The sequence below is a fragment of the Schistocerca gregaria genome, chromosome 8, assembly GCF_023897955.1.
Source record: "Schistocerca gregaria isolate iqSchGreg1 chromosome 8, iqSchGreg1.2, whole genome shotgun sequence".
Taxonomy (NCBI): domain Eukaryota; kingdom Metazoa; phylum Arthropoda; class Insecta; order Orthoptera; family Acrididae; genus Schistocerca; species Schistocerca gregaria.
In genome coordinates, this window is record NC_064927.1 from 68,887,157 (window position 1) to 68,909,440 (window position 22,284).

General features: G+C 39.9%; 1 protein-coding gene across 1 annotated transcript in view; it reads right to left on the reverse strand.

Annotated features, from left to right (window-relative positions):
- Positions 1 to 20,669, reverse strand: part of LOC126284035 (ribosomal RNA small subunit methyltransferase NEP1) — a 46,137-nt gene extending 25,468 nt beyond the window's left edge. Inside the window, exons 1-3 of the mRNA XM_049982595.1 lie at positions 20,457 to 20,669; positions 16,281 to 16,433; positions 9,420 to 9,510 (exon numbers count right to left, since the gene is read on the reverse strand). Of these exons, the coding sequence (XP_049838552.1) occupies positions 9,420 to 9,510; positions 16,281 to 16,433; positions 20,457 to 20,600 (388 nt within the window). The 5' untranslated portion in view covers positions 20,601 to 20,669. The remainder of the gene's footprint in view (positions 1 to 9,419; positions 9,511 to 16,280; positions 16,434 to 20,456) is intronic.
- Between the last annotated feature and the right edge of the window lie 1,615 nt (positions 20,670 to 22,284).

Below are 22,284 nucleotides of genomic sequence, written 5' to 3' on the forward strand. Positions count from 1 at the left end.
AACCCTGAACTCTTGTGTTCAGTTATCATGTCATTACTTCTTGCACACATCTGCTTTATCTTATTGTGTACAGTACAGTACAGTGACTGTCATATATCCCACAGTCTAATAAAGTTGTAATAACATTCTTGGTTGTGATGTGTGTCCAAGTTACGGTAGTGCTTACGGGTGTTCTGCCAATGTGTTGTTTCCATTTTACGTGCTATATTTCAACAACTGACCCACTGTCTTCTTCAGGTGCTTCGAGTTCCACTGTTATCTGCACTTGCCGCCTGGACTCCAGCCATACTGGCTTAAATTAACACTTAACAGCAAAACTTGCAGCACGTGAAGAAAACAGCTAGGTCGTTTGTCCATGTATAGCACATAAAATAAAACAATGAACTGACAAAACACCCAAGAGCCGACTATTAATCAACCACATCAAGAAAACCTGAGACATCATAAGGTACTCAGTTATCTTTTGGCATATTTTTGGCATTTGAAATGAGTCTTGCAGAAAAGACTAATACAATTAAAGTCTTCTCTCTTAAATATTGTGCAAATGGATCCTTTCATTTAAGTCAATCAAGGTTGCTGCCAATGTAGAACTCTGAAAGTGATCTTTCTTGGGTATGTCAGAATTTTTAGCATGTGGCATTTGGAAGGGACTGATTAATAAATCACATATGTTGCAAATGTGTGATATAATAGTTAAGATTAGTTTCGGTCAATCATCCATCATTGGTGGCATCTCTATTACAAAGGACACACATTTATTTTAATGTTAGTTGTAGTTTATATAGTAGCATTTTATGTGTATGTGACTTTTAATATCATTTGTGATGTGATTTGCCTTATATGTAATACTTTTTATGGTATGCCAATGATGATATTTAATAATATTTGCATAATGACACGATTATATGATTTAAGTATATACATATATGCAACAGCACCAGGTATTGTTTACAAAAACATACGCAGTAATCATTGTCAACTGCTGTACGTGCAAAGATTATTATTTCTAACACACCATAGAATTTTACTTAAAGAAACAGAAAATGAAACAGACACACAATGGAACACCCGATAAAAAATATCACAGTTATGGTTCAACATTAACAAGATAATAAAATAAATTTTTTAAACCTCAAAACCACAACAAATGGAGCTATGCATAAATTAAACACCTATCAAAAACAGGCCATCACAAACTGTATAGTGCACAATATCTCATCATCTGACGGCACAAAAAAGAAGAATATTTTTGAACGTGAATAGAAAGACTAATAATGCATCCACTGACTCAAGAAAACATAAAGTCTTCAAATCAGACACTAACAAGCATAATACAAAAATAATTCTTATAACTCCACCATTGACAAAATTTATATCAGAAAACAACATACAAATGAAACAAAATAAAAGACAACATTACCTTAACAAGGACAAATTATAGCAAGAATAAACAATTCACTAAACTGGGGAAAAATTTGATATAAAATTACACTCGCACTTTAGAAAACCAATCTAAAAATATGCTTCCAAAGATACAGCACATCACACACATAGCATGCTGTGATCACTAATTTGTCATAACATGGAAAAATCCCATAAATTGGCACATTCGGGAGTTTATAAGTTAAAATGTGGTAACTATAAGCACATTTATGTATGACAAACTGGACAAACTTTCAAAATGAACTACTCTCCATTTTGTACTTTAGCATCTGCACTGGAATGACAACTACACTGTCAGCACGGTTACTTCACGGGCAGACAGTGGCTCAATAACAACCCAGGAACAGAAGACTGAGAGGAAACAAAAACTCGCATTGAGTGTCAATCTAAGAGGAGCAGAAAGTCTGAGCCCACATAGAAAAGTGCACAGAGATAACACAACAAATGGTCGGCAGGTACGACTGTCGCCAGAGTATTCAGCAACAATTCTCGGCGTGATGCGTGGGGCAAGGTCCACAGTAGCTGAACTTGGCGTAAGCCCTGGCTCGCTTAGCTTATTGCCAACCGCAGGTAATGCCTCCATCAGCAGGTCTCCCCAAACTATGCGTCCGTGCAATCTCCGTGGCAGCTTCCCAAACTATTCCACAGCATTACGCAGGCCATCACGATTACTGCTGGTGAGGATACTACATCCTCCCCATCCCCAAAAGAAGGCTATATAGGGCATAAAATGGTCAGGCTCAGGTCGCGACCTCCAGTATAGAACTGCAGTGGCTACTGGAAACCTGGCAGCAGACTGACCGCTAACAGATGTAATGCCAACACCGCCAGTTCCACCAGAAGGGTGGAAGGGCATGGAGCCCAGAGTAATTTGGGGGGGGGGGCTGTCCGCTGACTGCGATGGAGGCAGTCACTTCCATCAGCGAGGGGGGAGAGGAGGAGGAGGAGGAGGAGGAGGAGGAGGAGGAGGAGGAGGAGGAGGGTGGATGAAGGACGATAACCCACACACTCCACATTGGCAGGCACAGGTGCAAGTCTCAGTGGGGACCAAGACTGCAGAAAATGGAAGGACAGTAGAGGAGATGGCAATGCACTTGAAAGAATGTCATGACCGATCATAACACCTGACTGATCAGAAGACTGCAGTGATAATGACCTGACAGGGCATGGGCACAACTGTTTTGCACAATGAGTCAGCTTCTCCCTACTGGCACCCAGCACAAACAGCTGCTGAACTCTGATGCCCACCATGAGACCTCACGGCCACCCTGCCAACCTGGCAGCCCCGAAAAATGCAGCAGGCCACGGTGGTTTGTGGCTTATGACTCAGGATGCGACAAAGCAAGCAAACACTGTGGCCAGTGCCCGTGCAAACGTTCTGCCAGACTGCACCCACTGACTGGTGACGTTCGGTACGTAGCCAGAAAAACTGAAAACACACCATTGTAGGAAGACCCAGATACTGACCTTCAGTTGGGTCTTGACTGTCTGCACAGCGCACTCCATCTCCGAGTTAAACCTGGTGGTAGTCAGGTGCCAGAAACTGTTACAAATGCAAAACTCTTCTTACTCCCACGATACATTTCCTACCATTACCAGACATGAGGTTACCGGACAACCCTCAATGACAAAAAAAATCAATAATACACAGTGGCAGCTGACAATGTGGAAAGCAGTTCGACTATGTATGGGAAACTGGACAATGCATGGACTACTGACAACCACATACTGCCCAAAAACTGAGCCACAAAATTGGAGCACAGCCTGTCCCAAGGGCACTCTGAGACCGACAGAGGAGAAAACTGTCACGGCAGTGTACCGTGATTCTGTCCATGAGCCCTGAAAGCCTTCACCAGACATAGAATGCCACAATCGATCGCAGGTCAGTACAGGTGTGAAGTTGCGCCAATGCCTCAGTGCGAGGTGTACCGAGTGCGATGCGTGCAGCAACTGGAGTATGCGAGGGCACAATGACAGGGGGCCACCACTCAACATCATAGCTTTCCTTTGTCAAGTATGTACCACCCCTCCCCATCCCCCCCCCCCCCGAGTATGTCGAGTAAATTGCATAGCAGAAAAAAGATACATGCTCTGGCCAACCCATCTCATTTGCCAAAACATTTTTTCTGGAAAAGCAGATTAGCAGCTGTTTTGGTTACAGCCTCTCATGCTGTCGACAGAAAATGCACCACAGATTGCTGCAAGGCACCATCCAATGAGGACACGAGAGCCTCCTGCCGATCCAATTCAGCATTGGGGCCCACCAACGGCCACGATACAACAGCACTGTCCCGAAGAGCGGTGGAGTGATAACAAATGTTGTCGCAAAAGTTACTGGGAAAGAGGGCCCACTTCTGCAACCAGTGGGTAGTCCTGTCATGCAGCATGGAACAAGGGCTAAATACAGAAACTGGCAGCTTATGGTTGATATGAAGAGGATTCTCACCCCATACAAGAAAACATTAAACTTTTTTAATGCTGAAAATAATAGCTAGTGACTCCTTTTCCACTTGTGAATAATTAAGTGGCATGGCTGAAAGTGTCTCTGATGCACAGGTGATAGGCTATTCGGAGCTGTCCAGGTTTCAATGGGACGGGACTGCACCAATGCCATACTGGGATGCATCATGGGCTAAGGTTAAAAGCCACAACACAGGCAGCATTGCACATACACCACTTGAGGGACTGAAAAGCCCACTGACAATCTGTAGATCAAACAAACTCAACACCCTTTTGGCAAAGGCAGTTAAGAGTTGGGCAGATATGCGTGGCCAGGGGAATGAACTGAGAATAATTAGAATTCTTACAAAAAGGCTGGAGTGCCTTCAGGTTCTTGGGTGCCATCAGGCTGATGACATCTTTTATGTAGTCACACATCAGCACAAGGCCATCTTTGCTAAGTGCATGTCCCAAAAAGGTAGCTTCGGAGAGAAAGAATTCCATTTTTTCCAGTTTGCAATGAAGTTCATTTTTCACACATAATTCAAAATCTGACTGAAAGCCTTGTAAATGCTCATCTCTGAGAGCTCCTGTTACCCAGATGTCATAAAGGTAATTGATGCAACAGGGAACATCTTGAATCAGCTGCTCCAAATATCATTGATAAATTCCCTGTGCAGACAAGAGTCCAAAAGGAAAGCGATTAACCTGTAAAGATCCTAAAGGGGCGTTGAGAACCAAGAAATTTCATAAGATGAGTCTGACGACAATTGCAGGTATCATCACGCAAGTCAATGCATGAAAGATACTGCCACTGTCAGCTCACCCAAGCCTGCAATCTGGGTAACTTCACCTAAAGAAGGGTCACATGAAATTGATGCCCTAATCTCAACTTTGGTATCGGGTGCTGACAGGACAATCAAGTCTCAAATTAGCAAGTCCAAATAAGAAGCAGCACATAAGAAACTCTGCAAATCAGCAATCTAACCTTTCTACAACTGCCCAGGGTGCTGGTTAAACTGAAATCATGCTGCCACCAGACAGGCTCAGTGTCTGAAATATTGCATCAGCAACTGACAGCTTGTCAAAGAGGAGTTCCTCATACTAAATGGAGAGCTTCAAATTTTGGACAACTTCGTACAAACCTGCACTGCTCAACAATGACGAGGCACCCTTATAGACTCGATTGATGATACACCTTACCTGGCAGCGCAGCAATTGACACTTTCCTATGTTATTTGAGGGTTACTGAGTAAAAATTGTGATAATGCCCAAGTAAATGAATTTCCTCCTATAAGTGAACAGGAGATGAAAATATTACTCTTACAACAACTGTTAAATTCCCTGGTGTGAATCGTGTCAGATCATAAAGGGGCATGGCTCAGTCCACGCTGCCTTCTTGCTCCTTGTGTGGTGGCCACTGACTCATCCCATTACTTGAACAATGCCAAGAAGATATCAAAACACATTCAGTTAAGGAGACTGAAGGAAACTAACTGACTACATTACATAATGAATGAGTCTGCCATGCAGAATTAAGTAAAGCTGGAGGGTTTCTTTTCTGTTTGCATTTTACAATTTTGAGGTGCCAGAGGCACCTTTCACATTATCCTACCAAGCCCAAATCTCATATGACTTATTCTTGCTCAAAAAAGGAAATACATAAACAATTTAAAAAAATGTGCCCATGTAAGAGCAAATCTACTCCCCCCCTCATCGAATTATTTATATTATTCTGAAGCGTGAAAGTTACCCCAAGGAATACTTCACTAAGAAGTTAGTGGTACATTGCCAAGAAAATTGGAAGATGATGATAGAATTAATGAATGGCTAAATACTGCAGATCTATCGCATTGGTCAGCTACACCAGGGTTGGATGCCTTTAAAGACCACTTCACATATAAAGTACAGAATAAAGCTACTGTGCCAAAGGCAGACTTAGCCATTACATCTGGATTATATGTCTTCAGTACTGCAGGTGCTTGATATGATTAAAAAAATCCATTTGTAGAACAGCTCTAAAAACGCTGCTCTGTTTGGTTTTTAAAAGTGTATCATTCCCTCATTCCATGTGGTATGATTAGAAAACCACCACTCAGCTTTACATACAAGTGGATAGTCCCTTTGTGCCATAAAATGTCACCATATTTTATCATCAAAAAGCTGAATAAGTGCTGTGTGTCCAAATCCCACGATAAACACTTCAGTTACTTGACACTCTCAATAATAAAGGGTGTGGCTTATATCTAAACCTATGAGCTTACGTGTAATGTTCATAAAGTAGAAGCTCAAACTACTGTGGGCCGATATACTGCAGGTTCAGATATAACACAGTATAAAGTATGTTCCCCAAAATAAAATATAGTTTATGAATGATTCCTGCACTCTCGGTACATCTTATGAACATGAAAAACATCTTATTACAGTCTGATGTAGAATTTCTGCAGTACGATTTACTGCTGCAACCTCCGAGCTCTTTAAACAATAACCAAAATAGATGGACATAATTAAACTCAATGTTTGGTTTGTCTTATCAGCATATGAGGAGTATAGCTGGACAGAAGCTTAGAATACACATCTCACTGTTAACACTGTGACGCAATCAACAAAGTGACTGTGTAACAGTGCTTGGAAATGATTGAAAAGAGCACAGCCATCATGTGGATCATAAAATATTCATTCATTGGCTAGATTTCTGTGTGCTTGTTATTTAGTCACTGAAATGGAAGGCATTTGTGTGAATGATAAACTAAAAGTTCTTGATCATGTGAAGAAGGTGAAATTTAAGCAAATTTATCACGTGAGTGTAGTGTATCTGAAGGAACAATCAGATGAAGTTCTGTAAACACAGTTGAAAGTAATGTGGGAATGAACAGAAAAAGGGCTACACTAGGAAAAGACAATTAACTTGACAAATGCCTTTGTTAGTGAAGGTGTGCCACTTTCTGGGTCAATTATTAAAGCCCAGGCTGAAAAAATTCACTTTGTTCTCATGCAAACCAAAGATTTTATGGCTTCCAATGGATGATTTTCAAGATGGAACTTTCACCACAGAGTTTGCCAAATGACCACTGAACAAGTTAAAGATGGAATTTGCCAAGCGACCACTGAAGGAGAAGCAAGGTCTTGCAACAGTGAATCTGCTTTACAGTTTCCTAAAATTCTACACAAAGTAACAGTATATAAAAGTTTAAATGACCATCAAGTGTTTAATTGTGATGAAACTGTGCTTTAATATTGACTGCTTCCAACCAGAACCCTCTAAACATAAAAAAGGAAGAAAAAAATCAAGAACTAAGTTGGGTTTGAAAATGAATAAAGATCGAATAACCCTGTTCTTTACTGCAAATAAATTGGGCAGCCGTAAGCTGAAACCTCTTTGTATACGTGAAACTAAATGCCCAAGATGTTTCAAGCATGTAAATATATCATCATTTCAAGTCTGTCTGCCGGCGCTTTCCCGCTTGGTAAGTCTTGGAATCTTTGTTTTTAATATATTTTTCCCATGTGGAAGTTTCTTTCTGTTTTATTTACATCGTCATTAATTTGAACCCAACAATTACGTTTGTTATTGTCTCTGTTGCATTTCGAAATCTTCTCTATCGTCTTACTTTCTCTTTCCATGTGCGGATGGATATGTGTGTGTGTGTGTGTGTGTGTATGCGCGAGTGTACACCTGTCCTTTTTTTTCCCCTAAGGGAAGTCTTTCCGCTTCCGGGATTGGAATGACTCCTTACCCTCTCCCTTAAAACCCACATCCTTTCATTTTTCCCTCTCCCTCCCTCTTTCCTGACGAAGCAACTGCCAGTTGCGAAAGCTCGTAATTCTGTGTGTGTGTTTGTGTGTTTGTGTGTTTTGTTCATGTGCCTGTCTGCCGGCGCTTTCCCGCTTGGTAAGTCTTGGAATCTTTGTTTTTAATATCATTTCAAGTCACTTACACATATTCAAAAAATGATCAGATGTCATGTGAGCTTTTCACCAATTGGCCAGATTGTAGCTGACAAGGACATTATTGATGCTGTTTGAAATTACAATAGTGAAGCAGTTGAGGATGAGAATGAAGAAGCTTCGAAGAAAATATTACATGACATTCCCATTAATGGATACTATAAAAAAAATGATTATATGCATGGAGAAATAAAGTGATTCAATCAAATTGAGTTTTTGCACCTGATGAGCATAAAACAATATGCACTAGAAAAACTGTGTGAAATGATCTGCCAAAAAAAGCTAGCCAACTTCTTTAAAGCAGTATAATAATAACATAGTGTGGCTCGCAGGCACTGTTGTAAATTATAGTAATGTATTTAAAAGCACACTTTATATACTGTATTGAAAGTTGTGTTATTGTTTGGTCAGTGTCTGAGAGAAGTTTGTCTAATTGCTGTACCCTATTTGGTAAGTTTCTGTAATGTTTTAATTCTAATGTTCATTAAATTTAAAGAAGTATAATATCACGTTATGTGCTACTTTTCCACACAAAGTTTGTCATTACACGGCTTACTCTCGATACATTGTGTGTACTCTGTAACGCGGCAGTAAAGCACGTCCCCTGACAACTGCATCATACCAGGCTTCTACTGTATTTATGCTCCCTGTATTTTCATGGTACTGTATAGTTGTAGCAACATCTTCATCTATTTCATAACAAGTAAGCTGGATGAGAATGTGTGCAATTAAAGCATTACCTGTTAAATGTGGTGTAAATAGGTCCTTATCATTCACGTCAGTCAAGTCCATGGCCCATGTTTAGTCACGGCAAGTGACCTTTTTTTGGAACACAAGAACTTTCAACAATTATGGCAGAGCTTTCCACACTGAGTGTCCTGATACCTCAGGGTGTCAAGTGGTAGCATCAAAGGTGTTGCGAGAATAGGAAATTCAGAATGTAACAAACGAAAAACTTGTGACAGAATAATACAAAACAACCTTCTCTTCAATATGTGTATTGTATTTACAAATGAAATTGAAATATAAAAGTTAAAATTTCTTTAAAATATAATTTGTTACAACAGAATGTGTCTTACTGATGTTAGTGAAAGGAAGTCTAGTGACACTGTACGTGTTAGAAGGGGTGTCACTGTGAGAAGTTTGAAAAGCTCTGAACTATGGTCTTCAAAACAATGTCTGTTCTGGTGGGTTTCCCATATAGGCTAAGGCTGAGATAACAATCAGTTTTCTGGGGAACGATGAAATTGACACTTTTCTTTTCCTACCTTCCTCTTGAGACCACTGTGGCTTTTGTGTGAGTACTTTATAACTTTTATACAATAGTGCATATTTTTTATACACAGCCCTCCACGAACGATTGTGTGCAATTACAGATTTCATGCTCTAACAGTGATGTAGTAAGAATACTCGTGTTGCACAACATTGTCAGAATATTTGAGAAGCAAAAGACTTTCATAGTTTCATACCAACAATGTGTCACAAGATAGCAGAAAATACAGGAATAAAATTGCAACTAGCATACTGAAATGTGAAACATTTCAATCAAATTACTAAGTAGAAAACAAGACAGAACACGTGTAGCTTACCCATCAAACCAGCAAATCTCTTGAATGTCCTGGGTATTCTCGTCTGTGGATTAACTTCTATCAGAACATTCTTCTCTGTATGCACGTACACCTACAGTCAAAAAAGATCACTGTTCAAGAACTTAGTAACACTTAGTACAAGCAACACAAAATAATTTTTAATCCTCATAAATTACAATTTTCTCGTGCATGCAATGTTCTTTAAGCCTGAGTGTCAATTTGATCACAAATTGATAAATATACAAACTAAAACAGTGTTGCATCTTCCGGAGAGATTAAATTTGTGCACAAATCTGGGACTCCAACTCAAACCCTCTCTTGCTGGAAAACAGAGACAACTAAATGCACAGAATTTTCACAGTGGCACAATCTATGCAGCAGACTGATAGGTTTATTCTGTGAAGCCAAACTATGCTCCGAGATCTTACAAAGCTTTCTCTCAAACTATATCTAAACCTCTTTTTGAACATTGTTCCTGGGAAAACAGTGATCAAAATCAAAATACATTGTAAAAGCTTTTAAATAAAAACAGCCTAGGACTACATGTAAGTGGTTAAAATTTAAAACTTATTAATCAGGACACATGTTCCAATCATTGTACAATCATCTTCAGACCACTAAAACTCTGAAAAGTGTAATACAAAGTTTCAGAGGCCAAGACTTAGGTATAAACTAATTTAAGTAATGTAACTAATTTAAAATATTCTTCCACCGCCACAGTTTGGGCAAGAAGAGAATAGAAGCTGTTGAATTGTGGTGATACAGAAGAATGCTGAAGATTGGGTGGGTAGGTCACATAACTAATGAGGAGGTATTGAATAGAATTGGAAGAAGAGGAGTTTGTGGCATAACTTGACTAGAAGAAGGGATTGGTTGGTAGGACATGTTCTGAGGCATCAAGGGATCACCAACTTAGTATTGGAGGGCAGCGTGGAGGGTAAAATTTTTAGAGGGAGACCAAGAGATGAATACACTTAGCAGATTCAGAAGGATGTATGCTGCAGTACATACTGGGAGATGAAGCAGCTTGCTCAGGATAGAGTAGCATGGAGAGCTGCATCAAACCAGTCTCAGGACTGAAGACTGCAACAAAATGAAATAGCTCCTCCTGAGACATGCTGGAAGACACTGGTGATATCTTGGGGGAGAATGGAACCAATACACTCTAGAGAATCACTTAGTGGCACTTTGGTAAACATAGAAACATCGCAGCTGATCAGAATGTCCTTTGGTCCACGTTTTAGTTTCTTCAGCTTCTCAATGAAATTGTCCCAAGTCCTTTATGTAAGTGTCAGTTTTTCCAGTGAGCAACTGAAGCAGAGGGGCCAGGTATTGCACCAGTTTATACTTTGATGAGCCACAAGTGCTTACGGTTGGCGTTATAAAGTTTTGGTAATCCATACGGTTGAGATGGTGAGGCTTTTGAGTAGCACAGATTTCTCTACATGTCTGCCAAGAGAGAAAATTCCTTGATTAACTGCTTCCTGTTGCATGTGCTCTGCTGTATTGTATCCATGCTTAGCTTTAGGTATGTTATTGGATCTAGCAGGTCCCAAACCTTCTGCTCACAATCTTTGGTCTTCATTACAATGGTCCTATTTCTCTCATTGGCAGATAGCATCAATACACTCTTGTTGACATTAAGGCTCTTGATCGCTTGTAACTCTTCTTTTTTCAATTTGCAAATTGATGGTTTGTTCGGCACAGTATCCTGGTGGTTTCAGTGTGAATTTACTCAGGTTTTTCATAAGAAAGGATGTGGAGGGCTGCTTCAGAGTTAGCAATGATATCCTCCGTAGATAAAGTTCTAGGACAATGGCAAAATTCCCCCCTTTCGGAAGGACAGGCTGCTCCTCTGAGGTCAACGGTCCTTCACTGAGGTTGACCAACATGTGTGACAACCCGCTTTCGGAATCGACCTGTCAATCTGGTTAATGTATCGTGCAAACTTGTTCTTCTGTCACTCAGAGAAACAGTCAAGTTTGTTCTGAATGTTCCTGTGAGTGATGCTACTAATCTCATCACAGTTTTCTCACTCAACGCTACCACTTAGTTGATTGAAAATGTTCCTCATCGGTTCTTACCAAGACTATCCATGTTGTGGAATTTGCTCGCAAAGAAAAGCTCATTCCATTATGTCATACGAACAACACGCCTCATGATTGAGCATGCAGATTTCAGGATTAATTTTCCCATACGACAACAGTAAGCTCTTTCCCGCAAGTCTTACCACAAGCTAGTTCATGTGAAATGGTGATTTCATGTGGAATGGTGATATCTACAAAGAGCTGAAAGGCATCATCATAGATCGTCCACTGGTTCCAATGGTGACCAGTTTCTTCACAGAGCATTTCAAAAGGCAATGGACTGGTTACCTGGTAAATCTAAGGTGTAGTAAATGTATGTAAAAGACACAATTGTCTAGAGTCATGGTAGCTTGGCAACTTCCTAAGATTACAAACAGTCTCCTTGCTAATGTAAAATTTACTACAGAGGCACAAAAGGACGAATAGCTGCCATTTCTAGATATGCTGGTTACAAGAAATGGCAAGTACCTGGACACAGCATGTATCAAAACTGACACTAATTGACCAGTAACTACACAAACTACCAAATCATCAGCCGAGCCATAAAAGAGGGATGGTTAATAAGAGGCCTGTCTAAAAAGTGTCTCTTCTCTATTCTCAAAACGGGATCCTTTCAGTGAAGTCTTCAATTTGGGAACAACCAGAAGTTGTAAGGAGCCATGTCTGCAGAGTAGGGAGGTTAGCGAATGGCTGTAATTCCATGTTTGGCCAAGAAATTTTGGATCAAGTGGTATGAATGTGCGGGGGCACTGTCGTGATGCAGTTGCCATTTTTTTTGCCATACACATGTCTGGTCTTTTGCGCCAAACTATGTCACGGAGGACATCTTGATAATACTCTTTTGTCCCTGTTTGTCCTTCCGGTGCATTTTTGTGATGCACAATTCTACAGACATCAAAGAAGACAGTTGGCATCACTTCGATTTTGCTTCGCACCTGCCGCACTTTCTTCTGCCTTGGAGACTAAGGATGCTTCCATTGCGATGACTGTCATTTTGGGTCGTACCCATACACTCATGACTCATCTCCAGTTATCACGGTGTTCAGAAACCCAGGATCAGTGTTGGTGGGGTCCAGAAGGTCCTGTGCAACCTCAAAACGGAGGTCTTTTTGTTCTGGCAACAACAACTTGGGCACGAATTTTGCAGCCACTTGATGCATTTTCAAATCATTGCACAAAATTGCATGTACAGAATCTTAATTCACTCCAACCTCTTGGGCAGTCTCCCACATGGTCAAACAACAATCTGCCATGACCAAATTTTGACCCCCCTCAACAACAGCTGCACTCCGAGCATTTTGGGGCCTGCCAGAACGCTGGTTACTCTCTGCTGATGTGTGGCCATTATTGGATCAGTTGAACCACTTCCTAATTTGTGTTAACCTATCTTACAAATTTTTCTCTTTGAGAATCACCAAGCTTTTCACAAAATATGATGCAGTATCTTTGCTCAATACATTCAGTCATCTTGAGAGAATCGGTAATCCGATGAACACGTTGTGTAGCACCTCACTTGGTGACCGACAGGTAGCGACTGACATGCTGGAAAGCAGGGACAAAATTCACGCATGCGTATAAAGATCTCTTCCTTTACCGTGTACAGTGGCACCACGCTATCGTCTATTTTGTGTGGGAAAATCAAAGGTTGGATAATTTTTAGACAGACGTCGTATGCATGTAACATGGATTCTGTGGAGCATTGGGTACTCCACCCATTTCATAACAAGTGTCATAAAACTTACCACCTGGCGAAGTAACACTGGAAGAATTAACGCATATAGCTGTCTGCCATACATTTCCAGGGTGACACACAGAATTGGTCGTACATAGTGCGAACATGAGTAAAGACCTTTTACAAACCAACTGAGATGATTGAAGAGTGCCTCAGATTGACACAGGACAAAAAGAACCGAACTGCGATGTCAGAAATATACCACACACCATGTACTTCTGGTAAAGTGCCTGTGGGTATGACAGGATCATCCATCAACACCAGGATCACCAAAACAGTATTTCAGGTTGGGCTGTGTGAGACTGGCCACATAATAAAATTCCACAGTGCAGAAGTTCTCACTGCGGAGAGGAGCTACCATGCCCATTAATTGAGGGAGGCGATAGAAATCCACAAACGTAACAACAGTTTCTGATGTCTGAGGTAAATCATTGAAGAATCCAATGAAATTAAAATAGTGGAAAACGCTCTCTACCTTACTGTCTAAGTAAGGACTGCGACCTGATCTCCATCACCTTAAAGAACAACAGAGGTTAAAACTAGCATTTGATCACAATGCGAAGATAAAACAGTGCAGTAAAGGTAGGAATATAATTTTAGACACAGTATCTAAGAATGTACAGTGGCTAAATAACAAAAAACTTATCTTAAAACAGTCCAGTTGACTCTTATTAACACTAGGTCACTGACTGAAGTTTAATACACTAAATGAATGGACATTATCTTTTACTGAAAAGGACCTACGTCACGACTAGTTCATTTTGTGTGACAATTAATTACAAGCAATCTGCAGGCAGTAGCCACACAGTTTCCATCATATGATGGGTGTGAACTGTTTATAAGTTTTCTCCATTCAAAAGATGTTAAGTATGCAATTTCTGAAGTTGTAAACCGTGGACAGGAATTGTACAACTTTAAAATATGCACAACAACATTAAGGTTTTAGCAAGCATGCAAATTACAATGGTTATTGACTCCTGCAGAAAACAGTACCTGCAAGTGAAATACTAAACATCACCAATACACCTTCTCAAACTTTATACATCAAATAATATGTCACTTGATCAATACAACTGCTTAAATACTTCTCAGTTTAACTTTCACATGTCCATTTCTCATGATTCTTTCTCCAGATACCTAGGTCAGCTCAAAAACACTGCTGATCCAGACACACTACTGATAGCATTGGCAACACATCACAACAGTGCCCCAACCGTGAGAAAAGACACATTACTACAAAAAATGCTAGAAGGTAAAGTTTACCGGCTAGCGCATACTGAGCCAGAGCATACAAGTGTCAAGGAATGAGTTTGGTTTAGCAAATGGCCTTCTTTGTAATTTAGTCCCTGTGCTATAGAGGTATCATTCCATTCAGTTATGTTCCTCCAACATATAGCCTTAAAACATAAATGCATTTCCTTGAGCTAAATTATGCCAGCAGTTCAAAACAAAATGGAGCACATAAACGATCACCATCTACACAATCTACACGATACTCTGCAATTCATAATTAAATGCCCGCCAATCCAAAATTTCAGCAATATTCATACTCTGTCACACTGCCTGTCCTCGATTTTTGGCACGTTTATATACATTCATCGTCAAACGAAAACTTGACCCACAATGGCAAAGCATACTGCTACTACTGTGGCAAGCAGATAGGTGGTACTACACATGCAAAATGATTACACTAACAATTTAGAAGGGCAAACATTTAAGGAGCAATAAACGTTTAAGGTGCTATACGGCCACAAAATTATGTGGTCCTATGGTGTGAGGTCCCCACAGTTGTAGATACAAACATCCAGAGGTCATAGCCAGAGCTGTACTTGTTTCAGGTGTAAACCTGTGATACTCTGTCCCTTGTCACCTACACCTGAGAGTGCAGTTCCCACATATCAGTTGGTGGAGGTGGAGTACCAATGAGACAACCCAGTCGTTCTCGATCAGGAAGCGGCTCGGGATGTGGCAGAGTATTGACAGCTGCAAGCTACATTCGGGAGGCGGTAGTGGTACAAGGACAAGCATTGCCCTGTGCAGATAGGGCAGGCATTGCCCTGTGCAGATAGGGCAGGGACACAGGCATTCACAAGTGGCAGAGCCACTAGTTGCAGGCCCTCCTCTGTGCAGCTGTCACAGAGCTTATTAGGGACACTAATGATGAATAGGTACTGTAGGATATTGCACCCCTCACCATAGAACTGGGCTGGTGGGACATCACAAACCGCACTTTGTGCCACTTCCTTCTGCAGACCTGGTACTCTTGGTCCCAAGGCACAAGTGAGACCGAACTAAAGGTGACCCACAGCCAGTCTTCGCGGCCCCATGTCCACCTTAGCCCATATTGGGTGAGTCGGGGATGGAGCAGTGGGGGTGCGAGTGACACACATCATAATGACCGGCGTGCAGTGAGCCTCGCGTTGTGCAATTGCCTACTGGTGGTGGTAGCACTAATGGGATGTTGCTGAGAAGGCCAGTGGTGGATAATCCGCCAGTCCTCCCTCCTTATGATGCACGTCGGACATAAGATCCCACACGTTGTGTGCGCATGACTTCCTGCATTCATTGCCACCGACAGTGGGAAACGATGGTGTCTGTACGACCAATGTGGTGAGCACTGCGAAGATATGACTACCAGCCCTCCTGCAGCCCTAACATGCAGCCTTCTAAAACTCGCCTTGCTGGGTAACCTTCTGTCGTATGTATGACCTCAGAATAGTCCACATCCAGTCGATACACGACAGACGCTACCTTTCGTACAGGCCAGCATAGTTGTTTGAGGCACTCTTATTTCAACTGGCAGGCAAGACGCCACGGCCCCACTCACCTTCCCCAAGTGCACAACCAACAGTGCAAAAGTAATTGTCGGCATAGCTGGTAGTGTGTGCGAACCCACCTGGTTTCCAATGCTTCGGTTGGGCCCTTCTGGATGCAGCTCTTTTTATGATGATCAGTGTACGACTGTAGTCTTTACGTAACTTCTGTTGGGACTTTTGTTTTTCAGTCATAGAAGAGCATGAAAATTAGTTGAAACATATTTACCTGAAGTAGTGCAGCCCTGTTGAGTGGGCTATCCAGCAACATGAGTAAACACTGATGTGTGATGTCTGGCCTACAAGTTCCAGGTTCTCTGTTGTGCTTTCTGAGTATATGTGCATGATCATCACAATTTAGAAGTTCAAATGTATTTCCTGCCTAAAAATGTAAAACAGAGCCATTTATGTATAGTATAGAGAATAAACAGAGTGGTACCAACACAAAGACAATGTAAAATCACAAGTTACTGAGGTTAAAAATACAGAGCACTATCATATACTTTAAGTGATCTGTGACCAAATGATTTAACAAGAAAAAATTATGGTAGTGACCTATGCATTTTTCAGTTAACACCGGAACACAGCAATTCAAATATGAGGGTCAAAGTTACACAGTAGACCCCCCCCCCCAAATTTTCCACAGTTTATGTATTAACATACTGTAAATAAAAATACTTGGTAAAATGCTCAGGTATTTGATACCAGTTGTCAGCTTTAAGTTCTAACATCATGTGTGACATTATTTGTGTACAGTGTGATGTTTGTAACCACCCAGAGATTAAATATTACCTAGCACTTTCTTAGTAACTGGTGAAAACAATGGTTACATTTTACTTGAATTCTGTGAATTATATGTTTGTTATTTATGTTTATTTTGAACTGTTATGTTGTGCCTTACAGTTGTGTGACAAATGCATCCACTTTTTTTAATTTCTGTGGTATATTCCTTTGGTTCTTATACACCATATAATCTGTGTTACAAGGTTTGATTTTTAGTTTGTTATTTTGGTCTGTGATATCTTTGTGTTGCTTTTTAGCAACATAGAGCCAAAGTTAACCTTCAATAGTCAAATGATGTTGAGTGAGATGGGCTATTGAATCTTCTTCTTCCTTTTTTTTAAATTGTAGATGTCGTTGGGGAGTACTGCAAATGTTACATTGTGACAATAACATTAGAGTGAAGAACGTGTTATGTTGGTGTTCTTCCAACAGCTATATGTGAGTGTGTCACAGGCATAGTGTGTGAGACAGTCCATCAGGGATGGAACACTAACTGAGAGGCAAAGAATCAGTCTTTATGTCATAGTGATACTGACACACTATTTTTGTTACTTATCATATGATAAACATAAAATGTACAAAATTTTTGTTTCTGAATGTCCAGTAATTGATTGGTTTTCATTCAGTGTTTTCAACTGTTTGGTGAGTTACATTAGTTTATTGTAGTTCATTTTTTCAAATTTTTTGTGTTATCTATGTTTATAAGTCTAGATCCCTCATTCACAGAAATTGTGTCTGGTAAGTTTGATTCTGTTTTGTTGAAGCTGTTTTTTTGTTTAAGCTTTTGCCTTTCCATATTCGTATCTGTGTTTTAAGTTGTGATGTATATAAATCAACTGAAATTGGTGATACAGCCTCTCGATAGTTTTTTTACAACTTTTTGCTATACGTATCAGCCTTCTTTTTGGCTTTTTGTAATACTATCTATTTTAGGATTTTTGTATCGGCATCTGCTTTTCAAGTTGAGGTGTATCGGTTAACTGATTGTCAACGTCTTTGATTATTTTTCCATTACGTGTATTGGTCTTTTGTCTTTCTTTTGGCCTTTTTAGCGCAGCCTGTGATAAGATTTTTGTGCTGGTACTGGTTTTCAAGCTGAGCTATACAGGTCACCCAATGCTGCTGATCCCAGTTACAAGCTGTTTATTCTAATTGTGCTTCATTTATCATGTTTCTGTCATCGATGCACCTTATGTATTATTGTGATTTTCAGTTGTTATGTCAGATATTGGTTTGTCCGCACCCAAAATCCCCACAGTAGTTCTGCTAGTTTCAATATTTATAAGATCTTATGTTCACATTTTTGCACCATGGAAACATTTAAAGTTATTGGTTGCCATTTTGAAATCATGTTTGTGTTGTATCTCAATGTTTGATGTGACATCTTTGTGCAAAACACACGGATGGTATCAGATGACCTGGTTTACATGATTTTCTGAATTTAAGTTACAGTTTTAGTTTCTATAACACAAATCATTAAATCCGGCACGAACATGGAGGCCAGGCTAAGCTATAGATCAATCTTGTTACCAAAACCTTTATTTAGCATTCATATTTCTTGGTTTACGGTGGTCCTACTATCACACATTGTCCAGTATCAGATGGCTTTTGGTGGAAGATGTAAGACAAAAGGAGTATACAAAAAAAAGAGACAAGTGTAAAATAAATAATTATTTAAAATTTAAAAAATATACAAAGAGAAAAGTTAGTAAATGGCTGACACAAAGCACTGATTAAGAATGCCTTGAAACCAGGAATTCCCTACAAGCAGAAAATTGCAGAGAGAGAGAGAGAGAGAGAGAGAGAGAGAGAGACAGAGAGAGAGAGAGAGAGAGGTGGGGGGGGGGGGGGGGCAATCCTTGTACAGCATCACACAAAACAACAGCAACCTGTGCTTTCAATGCATTGTAGGCTATTTTTGTGTTCCACTCATCTTCCAAGAACTTACCAGGTTAATGACTTGCAGAATTAGTTAATTAGCCACTCAGAGGTACAAACAAAGCTCTCTCAACTGACACACGGCACCGAGAGAGGGAGTGAAAGATAGAGAGATTGTACAAAACTAATGCATCTCATAGCTCATGCCAAGGATCACAAGACATTGCATCACTTGGTACAACAGCATTATTTTATGTGAGCATCTGCAAGCAGATGTAATTTTATCCAACCACACCTACAGTTAAGCACACTCACTTTGCTAGTGGAATATCACCAGCATTTATTTTAGTTTCAAATGGGTGCACATGCTACAAAAAGTTTCACCAAAGCCAGTCAACTCACTGACAGTGGAGAAGCAGTTTACTATAGAAATGTCCTCTCACTTCTCTAAGTCATGTATGAGGGGTGATACAAGAGAATGACACAGAGACTCTAAACTTTTGTACTTAGCAAATCCGTTCAGTTGGTGACAGATACTAATAAAGTAGACCCCAAAATGAATCCAGTATTCGTTCTGACCGCTGCTCAAAACATTTCTGGACTTTTTTTTCCATTTGGCTGCACAAGTAATGCACCACTGCTGCTTTCTGCCAAAGGGCAATACCATGCCTGCAATAAAATTTTCATCATGTGGCAAAGAGTCAATTTTTATTGAACTTTTCACAGCATAATCACACAGTTCAAGGTAAAACAAAGACTAATATGCCATGACAAATAGTACTTTAGTAAAGTGAACAGCCACTGTTTATTGCATTACAGACCAGGTTGTTTAGGAGAAAACAATAGTTAAGACAATTAATTCACCAATCAAGAAGCTCCCAATATGACAAAACTCAAAAGGAGAGAGAAAAAAAAAAAGTTATTCTCCTATCACTACTGCAACAGAAATGAAACGGGCATCTCAAGTTCAGAAGCTAAAATCATTGCAGGTAATATTCTGAAGAATTGGGTTCCAATCGAATCCCTACTTTCATCATTGCCTGTGGGTGGTTTGGAATGGATCTATCCAGTCAGCCTTGGTTGAACACACGAAAGAAACAGTGTCCAAGTCTCAAAAATTTACAGTCACTACTCCTGTCTCATTCCTGCCATTAAGTGCCTCTTGCAGCTGACAGACACACTTCTAACACGAATTGAAAAAGTACAAAAAAGATTTTTTTCAAAAATGACAGACTCATTCCAGGTCTTTTGATTACACTCAATATAGCTTTAATAGCTGTGCATTACGGTTATTTCTAAGACAGCGCCACCCTAGCTAAAAAAAAAAAAAAAAAAGTTAATTTGGCCTGTGCCTCGTAGTTATCCTGGACATAACTTTGTCCATTTTGACCAACGACACACTCGCAATTCTCCTCTTCCATGCAACCTCTAAAATTCCTTGGTCAACACAGTAACACCTGTCTTCGCACGTAAGGCAAAAAAGTCCTGTTTTGTTTCTCATTTATACAAATCACATGCAGTTTTTATATACAAACAAACGTAGATTACAATAGCAACGACACATGCACCTGTCGATCCCTCCATGCAAATACATCACATGGCCAAAAAAGGGTGGGGCCTCATTAATCTCCTACGTAAAATTCACTGTCAGCGAACCATAAAATTTATTTATGTAATCTACAATATTCCTCCGTAGCACAGACGTATAATTACGGTACCCCGCCGATAAAATAGAAAAACAAACCTTCACAGACTCCAGTTGTGCTCCTTCTAAAATTACAATCAACCTCTTCTCTTGGTTTTTAACGTGAGCCACCTCAAGATGCTTGGGCACTGGATCAAATTCGTGTTCTTCTTCTTTGTTTTCAAACTTCCTCTTCTTACCCATCGTGCTGTATAAACAAACACGTGTTGAAATGTGTATATTCACTCCGATCAAAGATACAAGCAAAAGCAAAGAAATTCCACTTTCTAGTTTTATCAAAGGATATTCTAAGCATTTCAGTTACGTTGCCCATGCTACTAGGGACGAAAACTTGTACATACATCTCCTCCCTCCTGACCAACACCGACAGAATGGCAAGGCCTGTGGAGGCTGGTGTTACAGCACGTGTGATACAAATTACGACTATAGCGTAGAAATATATCTGGAGTAACCGTTCAGATGTTGTGCGGTATGGAACACAGTACTCTTATATGTCAGAAATACAAGGCCAATGGTAAGATACGGAAACAGAGGCCGATATTTGCGCTCCTAGTGGTCTGGCAGTGAACTTCGAATTTCGGAAAAAAGATCTGTATTATTACTTTGCAAAGTACGAGTGCTAGATGATCATATTTTTCATTTTTATTTCATGGCTGGATTTGCTGGTAAAGTAAATCTATTTGTAAAACCCAATATTGCAACTTCAACTTCGTGGCTGTTATCAAGTGGAATTTATGTTCCTAATTACGACCTTCTTTCAAATATCGCACACATTCCAAATAAGTTTCTTGTATTCTACTTAATTTTGCTCTCACCTGTAATATTGAGTGGGGTACATGATTTCATAATTGTTTTTGTTTCATATTAAACAAAAGCCAGTGTCGACGTATGATATTCTGTGAATGCATGCATATTTGTTACTGCTTATGTACTGTCGTGTGAACTGCTCTTTTTAAATGCACTGTAGGTATACTACGTTATTTTTGGTCCCATTCGTTTTTCGCACTCTCACATTTAATGAAAGCCATTGAAATTCTAGTTGACTTCTGCTAAAATTTAGTGCTTGCAGTAACTTTTATTTATGTGTAAAACGATTTGCAAGATTATTATCGCAGTTTTAGCATCTATAAGGAAATGCTCTAGTCACCAAGGCTACAAAACACATATACTTGTTTACATCAACATTCATACTCTGCAAGCCACTGTGAAATGCTTGGCACTCAGTGGCAAGAAGCAACAGCATTCAAAGCAGAATTATACATTCGTTCGATGACAAGATGTAATAGTAATACAGCTGAATACCAATACTAGTAAAAATTACTGGTATGGAGTTCTCTATTAAATCCTAGAAAGTACAGGAACCGGGTGCAAACATAAATAAAGTAGAATAAAAGCAATACACTTAATATATTTTTAAATCATACTGTTTACACAGAGACCTAAAAGTAAAAAAAACTCAAAAGCCTTCAGAGCACCATGTGATCAAACCAGTTTTTATTTTATATGAAACAAAACTAAGTATGGAATCATTTATCCCACCCAATATAGGCCAATTCACACTTGCCGTCACGTCCCGTCAAAACATGCCTTTGAAATGACAGCATCCACACTGGCAGTCCTGTCACATCACAGAATGCCACTATCAAGGCTCCTCTAGAGGAAAGGTCTGATGGCGCACATTATCCGTTCAGTGCTCTTCATGTCACCCACAAGCTCATTTCTTCCTGGCACACAACTATGGACAGATCTTCATACTTCGTTTCATCACGGTTTTTGTGGTTAATATCAGCTGTGTGTTGTTTGCTATAAATTGTTGCGTTCCATTATTTCTTTTATCAAAATTGATAGTAAATGCCGACAGATCAAC